General features: G+C 36.7%; 1 protein-coding gene across 2 annotated transcripts in view; it reads right to left on the reverse strand.

Annotated features, from left to right (window-relative positions):
* Plc21C (Phospholipase C at 21C) overlaps positions 1–15,066 on the reverse strand; it is a 181,792-nt gene that overhangs the window by 64,813 nt on the left and 101,913 nt on the right. For both annotated transcript variants that reach the window (XM_089635969.1, XM_089635970.1), the window contains exons 10-11: positions 14,020–14,239; positions 11,264–11,421 (exon numbers count right to left, since the gene is read on the reverse strand). In XM_089635969.1, coding sequence (XP_089492095.1) covers positions 11,264–11,421; positions 14,020–14,239 — 378 coding nt within the window. The remainder of the gene's footprint in view (positions 1–11,263; positions 11,422–14,019; positions 14,240–15,066) is intronic.

Genomic DNA, 15,066 nt, shown 5'->3' on the forward strand with positions numbered 1-15,066 from the left:
GAGGGTATGCATAAGTTATTTGAAAGATCCGAAATATGTATTAGGGTAGCTGGTTAAATTGAAAAGGAAAAATAAATTTGGATTTTTATTTCTACTCCTTACTCCCCATTCCGCAAACTTAAAAACGTTCCCTCGTATATAATATACTAGTCGACCGATCGGTGGCTGAGTTGACATCGCGTTTGGCTCTCACCCAGACGTAGTGTGTACAATTCCTCAGCTGGCTAAGTCCGCCATCACAACACAAGCAACATTTTCCGCTTATTGTGGTGGTAGTAGGAGATTTTCAAATATTGTTAGGTTATCCGTAAACCGGGAATGATTGTATTTCTTTTAAAAAAAAAATTATAATCAACTAATATATGGACACACATATATACACATACATTCATATACTTACATATATGTACATACTTATTTATTCAAAAATATATTTTACCGACATTTACAACACTATCCGAGTATGAGAAAGGCTACTAACACTTATCACATTCACTAATCAAAAAGTCGGCAAGCTTCTTTCTGAAAGTGTGATATGTATTTGGCTATTGACTTTATTTCAATTGATAAATTATTAAATATTTTAGGAGCAAGAAAATTAAACTGTGACTGTGCCATTGGGGTTTTTGTTGCTGCAATAATATAGTTGGATTGGTTGGAATATCTTGTGTTATAGATTGTTTCAATAATATTAATTTATGTAAATTTGAAATTGAAATGAGAGGTTATATTTTTTTACATATAAGGATTTTATATTAAGAACTTTGAAGTCTTCAAATAAGTCCTTTGTTTCTTTTGTTTCATTAGTTACCTGATATTTAAGTTATTAACCACTCGGAACATTAGAACGTCAAAAGACGTAAATATGATAATAGCGGTCAAGACATTAGTACGTCTTTTCACGTAAACGCGCGAGATTTTACAAAAATCGATTTATTTCCATCACTAGTATACGGATTGCCATGATTTAAAAAACAGAGTATCGATAATGAATAACGCTACGCGTCTGTATTCAAGAATATCTATGGAATGTAGAGGTGCATTATCTGAGTCGATTGGATTTGTCATCTTGTTCGTTCATAATTTATTGCGTTTCTAAATAATTTATTAAAAATATTTTAGTTTGGACGGTTAATATTTTGAGGTGACTAATAGTTTTTAATTATATTTCTTCAATATATAAAGTGTTATTTATTTATGATACTCAGAAAAAAGTACATTTTTCACAGCTTTGAAATAATGGTCAGCGATTTTTACATATTTTTAACGTTTTCAGAAAATGTATATTTAGAAACGCAAATATTTACGTATAACAAAACAATACGATAGTGAATTTCATAATCTTTCCAAAACATTTTTTAGAATGAGGCTACGTTTCCCAAAACGTGAGTTATGAAGCTTTTAACAAAACTGGTGAATAACACAAAAATTTTCGCGTTTTGACAGTTCGCAAAGGAACACAAAGTAAATAAAAGTCCTTTTCTGAGAGGTTAAGGCTATTTTTTAATTAGATTATTATAGTAGTTGACATTTCTATTCTTTGTAAAAACAAAAGTGCATTTTGAAAATTCTTGGGTAAATGCCGTTAGAGGCGGACACAAATCTGAACCTGCTTTTACTATACGCGATCTCACACATTACATGCAAACATTCTTGAATACACTATAAAACAAGAAATGCTAACCAGTGCCACCTCCGGTAGGGCTTATCGGCACCTTTAGGAGTGGATACAATTCTGAACCTGCTTTTACTATGAATAGGTATTTGACACAATGTTACGATACTTACTTAGCCTATAGATGTGTTAATAGGCTGTTATTGTGTGTGGTTTTTCTAAGTACATTATTGACTGTTAATATGATTGAATAGTGGGTGGCCAAGTTTGACTTTGTTGGTCTTTGAAGGCCAACGCGCCAGAGTCCCTTCCAGTGGTTGAACTGGAAAAGAGCTCGCCAAACCGACCTACCGACGGTAGAGCATAATTCTCCATTCAGGGCGGGGAAAAATATATCCCATCTACATGATGTTTGAAAGGAAGTTGCAAGGTTGTAGAATGAAAGTAATCTGGATAAACTTTGGACTGGCCGTAACAAATTATATTTGATAAATTTCACAGAGAAATACAAAAAAGGTGAAAACTTACCCCCATCGACCAGAACGTAGAATCTATCTACCCTGTCTAAAATAATAAGAACGTATTTAGTTATGAGGAACGAACACTGAGTGCCGTGAATGGCGGAGTAGATGAATCAGCCATGTAGCTAGAGGACGGCAGCATCAGGATGTGGCTGGCCGACGGCCCAGTGTGGTCCAGCCAGTAGGAGTAGACGGCATCAGAATGTGGCTGGCCTACGGCCCAGTGTGGTCCAGCCAAGAGGAGTAGACAGCATCAGAATGTGGCTGGCCTACGGCCCAGTGTGGTCCAGCCCTGAGTAGACGGTTAATCCGTAAGTTGCCCTTCCACGAGGCAAGGTGGAAGTTAATAATGCTCTGAATCAAAATGCACACGGCGAAAACAGTTTATTGGCAGAAATAATCACCGATCGCTTGGATAAACTATGATTACCCCCACGGCCACACATGGTAAAAACGTTTTCATTATTCACGCCACCCGGGGCGAATTCCACTCGCGGGAAATATGACTAGACTTCTAATCTCGAAGCACAAACTGAACATTTCGGTATTAATCGCAAATCCATGAAATAACTTTCGATTAGAGCCTCAGACCTCCAGAAATAATAATTGACCCCCCGACCGGACAGCCTGTCTCCCTTGTGCCCGGCCGGGAAGTGCCACCATCTTGAATTTTTTCTCACTTCCTGTTAAAGTTCTAAGTTGCCAGAGCATAAACAATAGACAAGATAAATCACAGATTTGACAGGTTCTTACTTAGAGTGAAAATCGTATGTTATTTTCATAACATTACCCCGGTCGCCCCCAACGTGTTTGCCCTCAAACACAAGGAGAACAAAATAAAAGCCTGAGCTAAGAGATACCCTAACTTGGTCTGATGGGTTCCTAAAACATACATGATATAATAACATAAAAAAACGAGTTATATAGCAGAAATGTACTAAAAGTAATAGTATGCTTGCAAAAGGGTGTGTCACAAAATCAGTCGCGCCCATCATGCGTAAGACATGATGGATGAGTCTGCGGCGCATCCAATTGAAGTTCAGAGTATTAGATATAACAAAATCAGAACTTAGAAATAAAGACCTTAAATTGTACACAATTAGCAGTAAGAAGATACGTGGACGGGGCCCGTAATCACCCGCAGCATGTACGACGCTGGGTGATGTATTCTGACTCTCGTCTGGGACTACCGTAGACGTAGCATCTATAACAGAATAGAACTTAAAATTAGTATACAAATATTATCACTAAAGCATGACATCAATATACATCAAAACATTAAATATGCACAAAGCATCACTGTTCAGATTCACTTTTTTAAATAAGCCAAAGTAGGCTACACTCGTAGATGGTGTACCATCTGCACTTTATCACTGATTCTAAATCCATTTTGGAAAAGAAGAGTTCCTCTATAGAAGAGTATTCCTATCTAACTCCCTAAACTGGTCTCGTGGGTTTAGTTTTTCTGACAGTTATACAATAGAAAACAATATATAAGTTTATTTTACCATTGGTATATGAAATACAGGATATAACCAACCATTGTAAATGAATGGTGTTATGAATAGTCTTACAATCATCGCAAAAATGATGCCACATTATTTAGTAAACAACCATCGTTAAAAATGGTGCCAATAGAATTGTTAGCGACCATCGTAAATAAATGGTGCTATAAATAGTCTACAACCATCGTTAAAAATGGTGCCAATCAATTAAGTATTCGTCTTTTGTCCTCGAGGGTTCAATTTGTAAATTGTAGTATTAGTGTAACTAATTACCGAGGTTCTCACAGGAACCAATCAATCACTAATTTATTTTTAGGATTGATTTACATTTTTCAAATGATGAAGTTTTAATATTATATAAATTTATTAATATTAGTTCAGTAGTAACTTGTTTATAGAAACTTAACAAGAATTTTTTGTAATAGTAAAGATACTTACATAGACAAATGGGCAATGAGACCTATGTAAGCACAATATATTTAAACTCGGAACATCTTGAAATACTGGGCGAATAACTCCATATGTTTTTACTTAAAGTAATACAATATAAAGGTATATGAACACAGTTCATATGATATTAAGCTTAGAATACAAGAGGATATGCGGGTTCATATCGTCGTATAATCCAAGTTGACATAAAAATAAACTTAAAAATAAATATGAGCTAAGTTGAACTGATCGTGACCAGAAATATGTATGTATTTGTGTTTCGAAGCATCTCACATTTGTATATATATTTTATAATCTACCAAATTTTAACTTATTATTTTAATGAGAAATTATACTCGAGTAATCAACTGGAGTAAAATTAATTTTCCGTGAAGGACAAACTTAAAAATATGTATATTTTATAATCTACAAAATTTTAACTTATTATTCTAATGAGAAATTATACTCGAGTAATCAACTGGAGTAAAATTAATTTTCCGTAAAGGACGAACTTAAAAATATGTATATTTATTAACAAATACTGGTCATAGCAATCCGGATGATCAGGCCGAACTGAAATGAGCAGTATTCAGAAGATTTATTTAAAGATAGCACCTGTAAAGATGGCCAGTCTCCACACGATACTTTATGGTAGAAGACTAAACTGGTATGTTATCTGATTTTACTATATCTTTGACATGAAAGTCACCAGTTTCCTTACCATTTAAATCAGCCAGTGTATAGACTAGGTCTGATTTTTTTTTAACAACAATATTTTGAACAAAACGAGGTGCCAATTTTTGTGAAAAATAGTTCAAAGCATTGGATAATACAAAGTTTCTTCTCCTGAAAGGTAACGTTTCTTCTCCGTAAATTGTAGTGATTAGCGCCTTTTTTAAATGCTGCAAAAAGAGCGTTTGAGACTTGTTCATAAATTGTGGACAGTCCATTTAATCTGTCAGTGTAAATTTTGAGATGAGAGGAATCTTGCGGACTGGATACTTCATCTGCTAATGGATTACGGTGGAGATCCCCATCTAATATTTGTTCTCTACCGTGCATAACAAAGAAAGGAGTAAATCCTGTGGTACAATTTACGGTATTATTCATTGCCGATTGAATTTGTGGGAGAAATTTGGACCAATTTCGATGATCTGATTCCACTAATATTGATAGTGCCGTGCCTAAGGTTTGATTATACCTTTCAACAACATTGTTCTGAGGTGTGTACAGTGAATTGTAAAATGGAGGGCTTATATTGTAACTTTGTAATAGTTCTTTAAATTCTTTTGAAATGAACTGTCTCCCATTATCACATACAATGGTACGCGGTACTCCGTGTACAAGGAAAATATTTTCCTCTAAATTTTTAATAATACTTCTCGCGGTTCCTTGGCGTAGCGGGAATAACCAGGTATATTTAGAGAAAACATCCACGCATGATAATATAACTGTAAAACCTGAATAACTTCTAGGCAGAGGGCCTACTAGATCCACTGATAACATCTGCATAGGTCTCGTAACTTTTTTATAATTTGAAGAAATTCCATTAGGCGGGGCTGTACTAATTTTGTGTGCTTTACAGACGGCACATTGATTTACGAATTGTTTCACCTCTTTGTACATATTTGGCCAGAAATAACGGAGTTGTAATTTTTTATAAGTCTTAAAGACTCCTGGGTGACAAGCACGAGAGGATTCATGTGAGTCTGACAAAATTTCCCTTCTGTTTTCCAGAGGGACTACTTTTTTCCAAGAAGTATCTTCACACAGAGGTAAATGGGTTTTTGTGTGACGAAACAATTCATTTTCACGTATCTGAAAGTTTTGAAAACGCTGAGGACATTCTTTGCAGCCTCTCCAGATATCTGTATACCACTTATCGGTGGACAAATTAGATTCAATGACTGCTATTGTAGCTTGGTCCATTCTCGAAAGTACGTCCGGGACGATGTGTTGTGTGCCTTTACGATGTATAACATCGAAGGAGAATTGAGATAAGCGAGAACTCCAACGTGCAAGACGTCCACTAGGGTTCGATAAAGATCCTAACCATTTTAAACTAGAGTGGTCAGTGATAACAGAAAAATGTGCCCCTTCTATATATGGTCTAAAATGTGTGACCGAGTCTAATACTGCTAACAGTTCACGCTCTGTGATACCGTAATTACGTTCATGTGTATTAAGGCACCTAGAATAATAAGCGATAGGGTGTTCTATCCCTTCAATTGATTGTATAAGGACGCCACCTATACCCACAGAGCTTGCGTCACAATGAATAGCAAAAGGCTTAGTAAAGTCTGGACAACTAAGGACAGGAGCAGTCGTAAGTGCTTCCTTTAATTTATTAAACGCTGTTTCAGCTTCTTTCGACCATTTAAATAAACTTATTCCTTTTTTTGATCCAGTAAGTTTTGACAGGGGAGCAGCTATACTAGAGAATCCTTTTATGAAACGTCTAAAATAACCACATAGCCCGAGAAAAGCTCTTATTCCTTTAGCATTTTTAGGAATTGGAAAATTTTTTATACTTTCTATCTTAATTGGGTCGGTGCGAAGACCTTTGGAATCCACCATATATCCCAAGTATTTAAGTTCTGACTTACAGAATTCACATTTTTTTAAATTAATCGTGAGACCCGCATCTCTTAACCGTTCAAAAACTTTAATTAACAGTTTAAAATGAGATTCTAAATCTTCAGACACTAAGATTAGGTCATCCAAATAACAAAATGCGTTCTCATCGAACTCTGGTCCAAACAGAGCGTCTGCTAGTCTTTGGAGTTCACTCGGAGCGTTTTTTAACCCGAAAGGCATCCGAGTGAATTCGAACAAACCGCGACCGGGCACGACAAAAGCTGTCTTTTCACACGAATCTTTGTCTAGGGCGATCTGCCAAAAAGCCTTTGACAAATCTATTGAGCTGATATATCTGGCTCCACCAAGCTTGTCCAGTATGCGAGAGATATACGGTAATGGATAACTGTCCCTAATTGTAAGATTATTGATCCTTCTGGAATCGAGGCAAAAACGACCCGTTCCATCTTTCTTTGTGACTATTAATACTGGGCTAGACCAAGGTGAGCGTGAAGGACGGATGACTCCTAATTTGAGCATTTCATCTACTTCATTATCTAATTGTTTCTGTCTAGCAGGAGAAAGAGGGTAATATCGTTGTTTAACCGGAGGACCCGTAGTAATAATTTTATGTTTGACTAAGTGTGTTAACCCTAAACCTTTCTTTTCAAAAGAAATGGATTCAAATTTCTTAATAATTTTGGTAAGAGTTTTATTTTCCTCCTTGGATAAGGAAGAGGCTGGCTGAATAGCTCTCAACTCATTGATATGACCCGTTCGTTGAGGATTGGGTTCTTTCGGAAAGAGTTCCGGCGCGACTTGAAACACTTTCCAAAAATTTACTCCTAAAATAAAATTGGGAGATAAAGAAGGGACGACGTAGAAAAGTACATTATGTGTTATAGACTTGTACGTAACTGGCAATGTCATTGTACCTAAAACACGCTGATTTGTTCCATCAGCTGTAGAAACATTGAAATCGATATTAACTAATTTATAACCTAATTTTAAGAAAACTAAATGAATATCTCCTCCTAAACAGGAGATTGAAGAACCACTGTCAAGTAGTGCTTTATAAAAATTATTTCCAATAAAGATATCCGCAAAAGGTCGATTATCCCTTTCAAGCTCGGAATCCTTCGGCGGCGGTACCTCCACCTCAGAACTCGAGCCCGAAAGAAACTGTGTAACCAAACGGAGCCAACTCTGCCACTCGCATTTCCTCTGCGCAAAGGAAGGCGCGTGAACAGAGCGACTCACATTTAGTTTTTTGATTCTCTATATTTTAAAGAAGCAACCCTAGGTTTAGAGTTGTTGTGACTCTTCTTCCTACATTCCGATAGTAGATGCCCCCTTAATTTACAAAAAGAACAATAAATATTGTTCCCTGAGGAATTTGATTCAGTATGACACATCTCCTTTTCTCTATTGTCATTGGAAGTTGGTTTTTTCGAATGATGGTTATAAAAAACCCGAGAATTATTATTGTTATTAGAATAATTGGCATTATATTGTTTTTTTTATTATTATTATTATTTTGTTTATAATTATAATCCGTTGAACGATTAGTGTGGGTACCACGATAAGAAGGGTTATGATTGAAACTGAAATTATTATTACCCCGTGAATTGGTATAATAATTTTTTGTATTATCTTTAAGTTGAGTATTATAAAAAGAAGAAGAAGATTTATTTTCCCATAAATTAGACGTTGAATAAGACTCCAACTTATTTGTAGCTTCGGTTAATTCTGAAAAAGAATTGAAGTCCCGAGACGCAAGAAGGTTGATATAAGTAGGTAATAATGCCCTCATACATAATTGTAATAGTTCAGAGGTAGGTAATTTGGCATCAAGCATGTTGTTATGCTTCTGCATTCTCAACGTAAATTCGAAAGCAGACATACCGGCAGGTTGTTTCATAGAGAAAAGTTGTGACTTTAATTCTATTTGTTTAATATTTGTTTCGAATTGTTTTATAAGTAATGTAGATAATTCAATCCAAGTTAATTCGGGAGTATAGATGGACCTAAACCATAATAAGGCCAAACCCTCTAAAATATCAGGAAAACATCTTACTAAGTCAACATGACTGACGTTCCTAGTTCTACATTTTTCTTCTATTTGAATTATAAAGTCCCTTACGCAACTATTTCCATCAAATTTAATCTTCCAATCATTAATAGTACTTAAGGATGAAGAAGAGGAAGGATGTGATTCGTTATATATTACTTTAGTATATTTTATGTAATTTGTCCCAAATTCGTTGTCATTGTCTGGGTTAACATTCCCCTCGTGATGCTCTAAAACTCTTGAAATCTTAATATTTTTGTTATGCCTTCTGGCCTGAGTTCGCATTTCCTCTAATGTACTGTCCGGTGTAATATTTCTGGATAAAAGGTCCGAAGACAATTCCTCCTTCGTTTTACCATTGATGTTTTCTATTATTGTCGACATTTTGAAGTTTACTTATGAAACCGCAAGTATTGAATACAAAATGATTATAAATTAGCTAATGACGATAGCTATGAATATATTGTACTCCCGCGAGGCAAATATATAATTAAATGCACTTATAAGCACTGTATAGTATTGGTTGCATAACATAATTATCGAAACTTTCAAAGTGTATTATTATTTTGACAGTTGTTGTCAAAATCGCGATGTTTGTTTACGCTTGACATTCCTAGCTGTCAAGTTGACACATAGTATTGTGTTGCCCGTAAAATAAAATAATATTGCCCGTAAAATAAAAATAAATTATAATAATGCGTACAAATCGTTATTTATGTTGGTTGCACTGATGGCACTTTAATAAGTTCGCACTGTTGACTGACATTTATGTACCTAATAACATTTATAGGTTATGTTTTATGTGAGACACGTCGAAACAAAACAAATACACATGATTACTAAAATGCTTGCAGCTTCGATTCAAAATCAAATAATAAGAACAAATACGAACCAACCACGTTGATGCGCCATGTTATGAATAGGTATTTGACACAATGTTACGATACTTACTTAGCCCATAGATGTGTTAATAGGCTGTTATTGTGTGTGGTTTTTCTAAGTACATTATTGACTGTTAATATGATTGAATAGTGGGTGGCCAAGTTTGACTTTGTTGGTCTTTGAAGGCCAACGCGCCAGAGTCCCTTCCAGTGGTTGAACTGGAAAAGAGCTCGCCAAACCGACCTACCGACGGTAGAGCATAATTCTCCATTCAGGGCGGGGAAAAATATATCCCATCTACATGATGTTTGAAAGGAAGTTGCAAGGTTGTAGAATGAAAGTAATCTGGATAAACTTTGGACTGGCCGTAACAAATTATATTTGATAAATTTCACAGAGAAATACAAAAAAGGTGAAAACTTACCCCCATCGACCAGAACGTAGAATCTATCTACCCTGTCTAAAATAATAAGAACGTATTTAGTTATGAGGAACGAACACTGAGTGCCGCGAATGGCGGAGTAGATGAATCAGCCATGTAGCTAGAGGACGGCAGCATCAGGATGTGGCTGGCCGACGGCCCAGTGTGGTCCAGCCAGTAGGAGTAGACGGCATCAGAATGTGGCTGGCCTACGGCCCAGTGTGGTCCAGCCAAGAGGAGTAGACGGCATCAGAATGTGGCTGGCCTACGGCCCAGTGTGGTCCAGCCCTGAGTAGACGGTTAATCCGTAAGTTGCCCTTCCACGAGGCAAGGTGGAAGTTAATAATGCTCTGAATCAAAATGCATACGGCGAAAACAGTTTATCGGCAGAAATAATCACCGATCGCTTGGATAAACTATGATTACCCCCACGGCCACACATGGTAAAAACGTTTTCATTATTCACGCCACCCGGGGCGAATTCCACTCGCGGGAAATATGACTAGACTTCTAATCTCGAAGCACAAACTGAACATTTCGGTATTAATCGCAAATCCATGAAATAACTTTCGATTAGAGCCTCAGACCTCCAGAAATAATAATTGACCCCCCGACCGGACAGCCTGTCTCCCTTGTGCCCGGCCGGGAAGTGCCACCATCTTGAATTTTTTCTCACTTCCTGTTAAAGTTCTAAGTTGCCAGAGCATAAACAATAGACAAGATAAATCACAGATTTGACAGGTTCTTACTTAGAGTGAAAATCGTATGTTATTTTCATAACAGTGTGGTTTCATACATTACACACAAACATTCTGGCATACACTAGAACACAAGCGTCGCTAACCAGCATCACCTCCGGTAAAGCTTATCGGCGCCTTTAGGAGTGGACACAAACCTGAACCTGCTTTTACTATGCGTGGTTTCATACATTACACACAAACATTCTGGCATACACTAGAACACAAGCGTCGCTAACCAGCATCACCTCCGGTAAAGCTTATCGGCGCCTTTAGGAGTGGACACAAACCTGAACCTGCTTTTACTATGTGTGGTTTCATACATTACACACAAACATTCTGGCATACACTAGAACACAAGCGTCGCTAACCAATCACCTCCGGTAAAGCTTATCGGCGCCTTTAGGAGTGGACACAAACCTGAACCTGCTTTTACTATGTACGGTCTCGTACATTAACGTACAAACATGCTTGTTGGCGCCAGTATGTCAAATATGTACGTTACCTGAGGCATGAAGTTGGAGCTGTCAAATCTAGTTCCAGCTGGGTAGACCCTGGACAACTGGTGCTTGTTGTAGTTCACAAACTCTATGGGCCTCTCCTTCAGCAGCGTGGTGGCCTGCTTCTCGTCAAATGAAGACATTTCGTAGAACCTATTCTTTTCTGTAAGTAACATGAACTGGGTTAGTACCAAATGGGATATTTTCACAAACTATGAATTATGTTAAAAATTTGATGATTTGAAGTTTATTTTTCTGATTATGATTATCGAAGTAAAAATATGTAATTTTCATTCATAATTATTATATTTCAAGCAATTTACAACCGCATATTTTGAAACGGTTCCAACTGGCTACAATGTCATTACGACATAGAAAACGCCAATGTCTGGTAAAACGGCTGTCACCAACGTCATCCAGCGTGATGTCAATGCCGTTGAATTCAAGAATAAAAACTAATGTGTCATTTTGGCAGCAAATCAAAAATCGTCCATTATTTTATTTTTTATTATTGTAAGACAGATTATTCACCAATTCACAGTGCAATCTTCTCATTCTGACAATCTTAATATCTGGGAAGATGATTATACAAAAAAAATCCTAAGGCTATTTAAAGAAGAATTAAATACATCCACTGTTGGAGAAATTTCATTCAACAGCACCATTCCTCGTTGTCCTCTTCTTCCGTGCTATTTCTTATAATGCTATTGAGCATGGCTATCATTGCATCTGGGTCATTAAACTGATTTAAATCTTTGTAAAAAATCAACATAAAAATAAAATTAAAATACCTTCATTACTGTAATTTTTTCAAGACTAAAAAATAACAGTGAAAATACTTTATCGTATGAAATACAGGGTGTCCCGCGGTAAAGTGACTAACTTCAGGAAGTGATTCTACATGATTGTAGAATAAAAATAAAAAAAACTTTTTTCGAAATTCCAATGTTTATTATCCCACACAAAAATATTTTTCCATAGAAGAATATTTATACTAAACAATTCAACTTTTTAACCTAAAAACTACCTTAAAATGTTGGAATTTCGAAATATGTTTTTTATACTTGTAGAATCATGTAGAATCACCCCCCCAAAGTTAGGGCACTTTACCTCCGGACACCCTGTATAATATGAGAATAAAATTGATTTATAAAAGACCGTCAATTGTTTTTGTTAGCAGTACAAGGATTCTAGCTGACGTGTACCCGGCATTGCTCGGGGTTATAAATGATTTGGAATAAAGTTTTGGTAATTATTATTATTAACTAGCTGACGTGTACCCGGCATTGCTCGGGGTTGTAAATGATTTGGAATAAAGTTTTGGTAATTATTATTATTAACTAACTGACGTGTACCCGGCATTGCTCGGGGTTGTAAATGATTTGGAATAAAGTTTTGGTAATTATTATTATTAACTAGCTGACGTGTACCCGGCATTGCTCGGGGTTGTAAATGATTTGGAATAAAGTTTTGGTAATTATTATTATTAACTAGCTGACGTGTACCCGGCATTGCTCGGGGTTGTAAATGATTTGGAATAAAGTTTTGGTAATTATTATTATTAACTAGCTGACGTGTACCCGGCATTGCTCGGGGTTGTAAATGATTTGGAATAAAGTTTTGGTAATTATTATTATTAACTAACTGACGTGTACCCGGCATTGCTCGGGGTTGTAAATGATTTGGAATAAAGTTTTGGTAATTATTATTATTAACTAGCTGACGTGTACCCGGCATTGCTCGGGGTTGTAAATGATTTGGAATAAAGTTTTGGTAATTATTATTATTAACTAGCTGACGTGTACCCGGCATTGCTCGGGGTTGTAAATGATTTGGAATAAAGTTTTGGTAATTATTATTATTAACTAACTGACGTGTACCCGGCATTGCTCGGGGTTGTAAATGATTTGGAATAAAGTTTTGGTAATTATTATTATTAACTAGCTGACGTGTACCCGGCATTGCTCGGGGTTGTAAATGATTTGGAATAAAGTTTTGGTAATTATTATTATTAACTAGCTGACGTGTACCCGGCATTGCTCGGGGTTGTAAATGATTTGGAATAAAGTTTTGGTAATTATTATTATTAACTAGCTGACGTGTACCCGGCATTGCTCAGGGTTGTAAATGATTTGGAATAAAGTTTTGGTAATTATTATTATTAACTAGCTGACGTGTACCCGGCGTTGATCGGGGTTGTAAATGAGTTGGAATTAAGTTTTGAGGTTTTTTTCCATAAATGTAATATGCTTGTATTATATATATATAAACCTTCCGGAAGAAATTCTATAAATGTTTGTAGAAGAACTAAGCGCATAAACAGACAGACGCGGATAGTGACTTTATTTTATACTATTTAGAGATTACGACAATTGGGTTTCATTTTATGAAATGACAAAGACATAACCTATTTATTTATAATCGTAAAATATTCATTTTCATATCCAATCATAGCTCTTTTCAGGTATCAATAATTTGGCTAGAACAAAAATTATAAATGTAGTATAAAAGCCGTTAAAAAGTTGGGTGGATGTAAAGTTAGAAGTCCACAATACAGTCCTCTGATACTAGTCGTGGAACAGTCAGATAAAATACAAATGTATACTGAACGCAAATCCTGCGGCACATGTCTGGCGAAAGCGTATAATATATTATGCACAATGATACTATGAATGAGCAGATCAAACAATAGTGGAAGGTGGATGGATGTAAGCGGAATGAAGGGAAAACATAATGTGATAAAATACTAGATGATTCTTACTTTCAGAATTCTCAAAGCTGCTGAAGTGCACGGGCTGCACGTAGTTGACCAGCGCGGATATCTCGGCCCCCGCTTCTGTCTCACGCGCCTGCTGCGCCTTGTCGGCTGCAGCCTTGTCCGCGTCCGGGGGCGCCACCGCCCCCTCCGCTCCCCCCTCGTCTTCTGAGGAGCTGTCTGTCTCCGACGACGCTGAGCTGTCTTTAGAGCCTTGGCGCTGGAGCTACGAAATTTAATATTAAAATTTTAAAAAATTTGCTACTTTGTATTTGGCACATCGGAAGAGTCAGTCTACTTTCCGACTTTGAGAGTGAAAAGCTGCGCTTACCTTAAGAAAAACAAATACATACATATCTAAAATCTAAAATATAATTGTTAATATAACTACGTATAAATTTTTGGTTAGTAAATCTTATTTTTAAATGTAATAACAGTTTATTATTTTGCGTATTACAATAAATCTAAATAGAGTGAAACTCGCTTAAGAAGTTCTGCACTTACGTACCTACGAAGGTCCCCCGAAGACTGAATTTGAAAAATGGCCCACTTATATCCCACAAATAAGATTTCCTTTGACCACCGGTTCTTACGTTAATACATTCTGTTTGGGATTGTTCACTCAGCACACTACGGAGGTATTAGGTGGCGGGAGCTCGACGTTCCAAACGTCAAGAAGTGTAATAAGTACAGTAAATCTAAGAAGAAATACTTAAAAAATACATAATTGAGACTTTGGGGATTTTTCATGATGATGTAGTCCTGGAAATTCCAGCCTTTGGTCATAGAGCAATGCATACGACTGACCGTGTCTATATCTAAGGAAGCTAAGTGTACCCGAGGGTGTTGGGTGCCGATGTCCCCGTTGCCCGGATGCGCCGGTGTGTCGGAGCTGTCCCCCTCGTCATAGAGCAATGCATACGACTGACCGTGTCTATATCTAAGGAAGCTAAGTGTACCCGAGGGTGTTGGGTGCCGATGTCCCCGTTGCCCGGATGCGCCGGTGTGTCGGAGCTGTCCCCCTCGTCATAGAGCAATGCATACGACTGACCG

Source organism: Hesperophylax consimilis, chromosome 9, assembly GCF_061612785.1.
Source record: "Hesperophylax consimilis isolate HC1 chromosome 9, BYU_Hcon_1.0, whole genome shotgun sequence".
Lineage (NCBI taxonomy): Eukaryota > Metazoa > Arthropoda > Insecta > Trichoptera > Limnephilidae > Hesperophylax > Hesperophylax consimilis.